Source organism: Labrus mixtus, chromosome 17 (genome assembly GCF_963584025.1).
Source record: "Labrus mixtus chromosome 17, fLabMix1.1, whole genome shotgun sequence".
Taxonomy (NCBI): Eukaryota; Metazoa; Chordata; class Actinopteri; order Labriformes; family Labridae; genus Labrus; species Labrus mixtus.
The window spans coordinates 282,067-289,566 of record NC_083628.1 but is presented as its reverse complement, the minus strand read 5'-3'; the positions used below and the strand labels follow the sequence as shown (position 1 = coordinate 289,566).

The following is a 7,500-nucleotide window of genomic DNA, read 5'->3' as shown; positions in this document are numbered from 1 at the left end:
GCCAATCAGGAAGAGTTGCATCAGTTTAAAGGAAAACATCAAATGAAGCTCTCTAAGAAAATATCTGGATTTATTTGATTTATCTCAAAGTCGTTTTAACCGCTGCAGCCTCTCAGATCGTCCATTTTAAAGATTTATTTTGGAGATAGGACAGTGGATAGATCCAGAATTCAGAGAAAGGGGGGGGGGGGGGGGGGACTACAAGCGGGAAAGGAGCCACAGGTCGGATTCAAACTGGCCACCCGCTCTCTAGAGAACCAACCACTAGGCCTCTGGTGCCCCCAGTTCTGTCATTGTTAGAGTTAAAAGCTAGGCCACGCCCCCTTTCGTAGCACCTCCTTTTCCTCCTCTTCCTTTCTCCTCATTCCTTCCTTTTCCTGTAACTATAGAGTTGATTATAGTTTGTATCTTTTTTTTTAAGATTTATTTTTGGGCTTTTTCTGCCTTTAATGGAGAGATAGGACAGTGGATAGAGTCAGAAATCAGGGAGAGAGAGAGAGAGAGGGATGACATGCAGGAAGGAGGCCACAGGTGGGATGTGAACCTGGGCCGCCTGCTTGAGATGACAGCCTCCATACATGGGGGTTCTGTGTTAAAGGGAACTTCATTTATTTGGGCCTGAAGTCGTCCATGTGAAACCTGAGTTTAATTCTCCGGTTTAAAGATTCTGACTTGGTCGCTGTGGACGCTCACACACAGAGAAAAATAATTCACAGGAAGATAAAAAGAAATCTTCAGGTAGAAACAAAGTGAACAAAAGAAGGAAACAAACAAAACATCCAGAGATTTATTTACATCCAGCATAAATAAATATGAAATATAGAACAATGAACAACGTCTATATTTAAATCCTGCTGTTGTTGAACGTTGTAAACTCTACAGAGTGCAGAGGAATGAGTCATGAACGCTCGGTTATATTCATGTTAAATGTTTACAGAAACAAAAAAGACAAGTCGAACGTGATTCCACAGATCACACCAGAACACCAGAATAGGAATTATTATTTTATATTTATTGTTTCTGCACGCCATTACTGTTCATACAATACGATAATAAAACCCAGAACATTAATATTACAAAAACTAAACAACCAAACTTCATCGTTTTTTACGTTCTAATTCATTATTTAACTCTAACATGTGTCTCTGTCTACAAACCCCCCAATGATGAGAAAAGTCCATCCTCTCCGTCTTCTGCCTGCTCCACTTTTCAGAAAATGTGTTCTCAAACAGGCCGTTTGGAGATGTTCCCTTCATGACATCACAAAGGGCAGTAGCCCCTCCCCCAGGTGGGTGACAGTCCCACAGCTAGGTGTTTGTTCTGCCCTCTGAGTCTGCCTTCTCACCGTAAACAATAGGACATGGAGCGAGAAAGACCGAGTACACCCAAGCCCTTCCAGAGAGGGGGCGTGGTCAGACCCGGCTCATTTACATATTTAAAGGTACAGACACAGAAACAGCCTGTTCTGAGCAGGGCTGAAATAGAGGGGTTCATAGACATGATCAAATACAGGATCAGAGTGGATTTAGAACAAGAAACTTCACACACATGTTGAAGAGGAGCTCTGAGGTTTATTTGGTGCTTTGCTCAAGCACACCTCGGCATTACTCAGGAAGTGACCTGGAACCCTCCACTTCCCAACCTAAGTCCCTACAGACTGAGCTACTGCTGCCCCCTAAAAATGAATCACTAATAACAAATTTTAAAGTAAACATGCATCCATGATTAAAAGTAAAGAAACAGAGTTCACATTATTAACACAAAGCTAAAGAAGAAGAAGAAGAAGATGTAATTTCTTTGTTCACTAATGGAGAGATGTCAGAGTGAGGGTGGTGGGAGGGGGGGGGGGAGTTGTTAAAGACAAAATAAATGTATAGAACAGTTTTGTGCTTTATCTCTGTTCTTTGACCAGCAAAAACAGAGTAATACTGCCACCTCCCGGCACATCCGGGTACTGCATGCAGTTGTTTTCCCCCCACAATGACTCAATAAATACTCTGACACAATAAAGAGTGGATCAGTGTGCATGCATGAAGACGTGTCTGGATGTGAAGGAAACGGCGACTACGTCTAAAAACATCCTCGGCACGTTGGCGCTCTGTTTGGACCCTCTCTGTTGCCGTAGCGGTGAATTATTATTTTATATTGAGCAGCGTAAATTGGAGCGGCTGGAGACCCCGCCCCTCTCATCCGGTGTTCGGACGCATTTCCCACCAACTGTGTGCAGAGATGACGGCCAACAGCAGGTACAGGAGCCGCGCGCCCCGCTCAGGTAAGCTCGTGCAGGTGATTCATTACCCACCGCGCGACGTCATGCCCTTTATAAAATAAAAAAAATAAAAAAATCAAGTATCGATTAATCCACGTGATGCTTCTGCTCGTGTCTCTCTGAATGTCTGTGATGATGATGCGTCTCCACGAACGGACCGATGTTTGCTGGAATCTGACTTCATGACACAGAGGATGCAGAGGTAAGGCACGCGCAGCAGACAAAGGTGTGTGTGTGTGTGTGTGTGTGTGTGTGTGTGTGTGTGTGTGTGAGAGAGAGAGAGAGAGAGAGAGAGAGGATTACTCTGACATTATTCCTTTGTTTTGGTGTCTCTGTCCTGTCAGGCTGCCCTCCTTTTCTCCTCTTTACTGTCAGTGAGCTCGTCAATATGTTCACATTATTTCAGATTATTTTATGTATATTTCCCGTTTCCTTTCGTTTTAAACATCTGTCCACATCTGCAAATTAAAGCTTTCAGTCGTCCTGAATCTAAATATGTCCAACCTTTCCTGGTTCCAGCTGCTTAACTGTGAAATGTGAAAATTTCCTCCAGATTCACTTTTTCAGATTCTGGTGTAAGTTGTCTTTAGGTCCTGACAGAAATTAATAACTCAGGTTCTCTGAAAAAGGAACAAAGAAAATCCATCATCTGTATCAGTTTGTAAACCTGTAAAAACTTTGACCAATGTCTGCCACGAGGTACCAATCTGATGAACCAATCAGATGCCTCCCTGTCTCCCTGCTCGCTCTCTACCTCTTGCGTGCTCTAGCTCACACTCAGAGCTCGTCACCGATGACTTTAGGAGTTTAAACTGTGAGTTTACTGACCGCTGAATGAGACATGAGACGACGTAGTTTCTACACAATGACAGAGATGAGCTGAGGTCCACTTCAGGAGCATGTAAGTGAGGGGGCGTGGCTTAAGAGGGAGCACAGAGGGGAGGGGGTGCAGACGGAGCACTGAGGGGATGCTAATTTCAGAATCATGCTAGTTTTAGAAAATGATCAACCCTGCCTTTAAGTCTCTGTTTTCTGATGTTTTATAGACAAAATGATGGATAAATTGTGAAAATGTTCCTTTACTGTAAAAGCAGCTCTGCAGGATTCATCAACAGTGTAAAAAAAACAAAGGAAATTTAAATGTATTGACGTGTGAATTTAATCATTTTAAAGTTGCCAGAATGAAAGTATTCTGTCTGTAAAGTCTTTGTAGAAACTCTGGAGTACCAACGCTCCCTCACATCCCAAAGGTCTCAAAGATATCAAAGACGTGCGGCGGAGAAAACGTTTAAAGTGACGCTGAAACTTACAAAATAATTCAGTTTTTTCTGATGTTAATGCTTCAAACTAAAAGATGTGACGTCTTCACACATGTCGTTTTTCCTTTTTTTAATATCGAGTTTACAGTGATGAGAGATAAACGTATCTCATAAGAGACGCTGCAATCAGAGGAATCTTTGCAGTTTCAAAGCTGCAGGATGAATTTTCTGTCCCAAACTAATCGCTTCATGGTGATATGTGTGAACGTAAAGAGATTCTTCTTTGTTTTTAAAGATGCTTAAGGTCAGAAAAGGAGAAAATATTCAGCGCTTATCATTCACTAAAAGCAGGAGTGGTAAAAAAGATGAGCTATAGTATCCTGAGTCCTGCAGCACAGAGCGCGTTTGTCCCGGTGTGGCCTACATGCAGCATCTCCTCACCGCCCTCACTCTGCACCCAGCATCTTTATTTTCAGATCTACATCCCTCCAATCCCACGAGCTGCTTCATGACTTTTTTTTTGCCTTCATGCTGCTTCACAGCTCGCTCGCTTGTTTTTTTTTTTTCCACGAGTATTTGGACGGCAGCGCTGAGTCTGAGTCAGAGCAGCGGACACAGACGCAGCAGTCTGATGTCTGTGTGTGGGAGTGACTCACTAACACATCCACAGACAAAACGTCAATATGGAAGCATTACCTAAAAAAAAACCAAAAAAACCAACACTCCTCCACACCTGCGTGCACGGATACCTGCTCATGTGATTTAAACGGCTGCAGCGGCCTCGTGAAGAGAATCAAACTTATGCACTTTCTCTTCATCTCGTGCACCGTTTGTCTTCTGTAGCTTCTATTCCTCCTCTTTCTATGTGTTCAGACGTACACATGCCCCCCCCCCCCCCCCCCCCCATCCGCCTGCCACACTGCATTAGGAATACATGGAGAACCTCAGGGCATGTTCACGGCCCCCCCCCCCCCACGCCACTTCAATAAAATATGAAAGGACTCATGGGAATGTCCTACTAACACATCTACTCATCCAGGCCTGAGAGCTGTGAGGGAGGGTCTGACCCAGAAGGCGGCTCTCCGGCTTTTGTGATGATTTACCCGGAGTGCGACCTATATCTGATTTTTTTTTTTATGTCTAAAGATGATTACTCCTGAGTCAGCGTGGACTGAACAAAGAGATGCACGACGTGACCAAAGTCAAACCAAAACATTTAGAGCGCCCCCTGCTGACTGGCTGCAGTACATGTCATAAGCTCCGCCTCCTCTATGTTAACAGATGGGACATTTGGCAAACTTTAAAATCAAAACTATCTGTAACATGTGTCTGTCTTTAAAGATATTTGCTGATGATGCTGATTTATGTCTGATTGAATTTATTTTAAATAAGTTATTTGGTGATATATAAAAAAGTATAACGTCATGATTGACAGCTGTGTGGACCAATGAGGCTCCTGCGTTGCTTTGTGCACCATATAATCAGCGTAGAGGAAGAACGATGAGAGGAAACGTAACAAACTGATGATAGAGGCTGCTGTTTAAAGTATGAACTCATCCTATAGACGGCTAATTCCTCTTCATTTTTCTTCAAGGACTTTCAATGAAAAACTTTGGTTTTCACAGCAATAGAGTGAGTGCTGTCAGATGGGGCCCCCTTAGGGAGGTTTCCTACTGTCTTTGCAAAATTTGCACATTTTGAGCCGCTGCTTTCAATCAATCAATCAATTTTTATTTGTATAGCGTCAACTCATAACAAGTGTTATCTCGAGACACTTTACAAGAAGCAGGTAAAAGACCTTACTCTTTGTTATGTTACAAAAAGCAGGTAAAAGACCTTACTTATTGTTATGTTACAAAAAGCAGGTAAAAGACCTTACTCATTGTTATGTTACAAAAAGCAGGTAAAAGACCTTACTCATTGTTATGTTACATAAAGCAGGTAAAAGACCTTACTTATTGTTATGTTATATAAAGCAGGTAAAAGACCTTACTCATTGTTATGTTATAAAAAGCAGGTAAAAGACCTTACTTATTGTTATGTTACAAAAAGCAGGTAAAAGACCTTACTTATTGCTATGTTACAAAGATCCGGCCTATCCATCATGAGCACTTTAGCAAAGCAGCAAAAGTTACAGTGGTAAGAAAAAACTTTCTTATTAAAAGGCAGAAATCTTCGGCTGGATCCCCGGCTCATGACGAAACAGTCTTCACAGGCCTAGACTGCGCCGGGCTTGGAAAGGGATAGGGGGAGAGATGGGATAAGATGCAGGAAGAGGGATAGGGAGCAAGGTGGGGGGGGGGAGGCAAACCGTCCATCAACAATCCGGTGGGGAGGGGGTTGTTCTGGCAGGCCGTCCATCAACCAGCCCTAACTATAAGATTTATCAAAAAGGAAAGTTTTAAGTCTAATCTTAAAAATACAGAAGGCGAAGGCGGTTCCAGAGGAGAGGAGCCCGATAACTGAAGGCTTTACCCCCCATAGTACACTTGGAGACTGTAGGTACCACCAGCAGGCCTGCACTCCGGGACCGTAATGTTCTCGAGGGACAGTACGGCACTAGTAGCTTCTTAAGATAAGATGGTGCCTGGCCATTTAGAGCTTTGAGAAGAAGGATCTTGAATTCTATTCTAGACTGTATAGGGAGCCAGTGCAGAGAAGCCAGGACAGGAGTGATGTGGTCCCATTTCCTGGTTCTGGTCAGTACACGAGCTGCAGCATTCTGGACCAGTTGAAGAGTCTTTAGAGATTTGCCAGAGCACCCTGACAAAAGAGATTTACAATAATCCAATCTGGAGGTAACAAATGCATGAACTAGTTTTTCTACATCATTTTGCGACAGGATATTCCTGATCTTGGATATATTACGAAGGTGAAAATAGGCTGTTCTTGAAATTTGCCTGATGTGAGAGCTAAAGGACATATCTTGATCAAATAGAACTCCTAGATTCCTAACAGTGGTGCTAGATGCCAGGCTGATGTCATTAAAGACAGTCAAATCACTAGAAAAAGTCTCTCTGAGGTTCTTAGGGCCTAGCACAATAACTTCAGTCTTGTCTGAGTTAAGTAGCAAAAAATTTCTGGTCATCCAGGTCCTAACGTCCTTAAGGCATGTTTCTAGCTGACATAACTGACTGGTGCCATCGGGCTTCATTGATACATAAAGCTGAGTATCATCTGCATAACAATGAAACTGTATGGAGTGTTTCCTCATAATATTTCCCAGAGGAAGCATATATAATGTAAAGAGAATTGGTCCAAGCACTGAACCTTGTGGCACTCCATGGCTAACTTTAGTGTGCATAGAGGACTCATCATTAACATGTACAAACTGAGATCGGTCTGATAAGTAGGATTCAAACCAACTTAAAGCAGTCCCTGTAATTCCAAGCAAATGCTCCAGTCTGTACAACAGGATCTGATGGTCAATGGTGTCAAAAGCAGCACTAAGATCTAATAAGACGAGCACAGAGAGAAGTCCCCTGTCTGAAGCTAGAAGTAGATCGTTTGTAACTTTAACTAGTGCAGTCTCAGTGCTATGGTGGACTCTAAATCCTGACTTTGGTTTAAGTTTGTAAGCCCTCTGGGGCCCCCTACTGGTCTGGGGCCCCAAGCAGTTGCCTGCCTTGCCTGTTGACACGCAGCTCCTCTGGTCAGAAGACTGGAAAACAAATACACAAGCTCGAGTCCATTTCACCGTTTGCTGTACGCTCTGCCATCGACACGCAGTCTCTGTAGATATGAAATAATGTCTGATCAGAAAATCGAATCCTCCGTTGATGTCTTTAATATTTCTTCTTTGTGTGTTTGATTGTTTGTAGGAAAAAGATTATGTCGGCTTTGCAACGCTGCCCAACCAGGTGCACAGGAAGTCGGTGAAAAAAGGATTCGACTTCACCCTCATGGTGGCAGGTAAGAAGTCATGAGGTCGCTTTAATGTCCACGCTGACAACTTCTCATTTCAACTCAATT

General features: G+C 43.1%; 1 protein-coding gene across 1 annotated transcript in view; it reads left to right on the top strand.

Annotated features, from left to right (window-relative positions):
• The first annotated feature begins 2,000 nt into the window (after nt 1-2,000).
• The window catches only part of LOC132992044 (septin-5-like), a 23,401-nt gene continuing 17,901 nt past the window's right edge, over nt 2,001-7,500 (top strand). Inside the window, exons 1-3 of the mRNA XM_061061142.1 lie at nt 2,001-2,272; nt 2,461-2,471; nt 7,350-7,440. Of these exons, the coding sequence (XP_060917125.1) occupies nt 2,230-2,272; nt 2,461-2,471; nt 7,350-7,440 (145 nt within the window). The 5' untranslated portion in view covers nt 2,001-2,229. The remainder of the gene's footprint in view (nt 2,273-2,460; nt 2,472-7,349; nt 7,441-7,500) is intronic.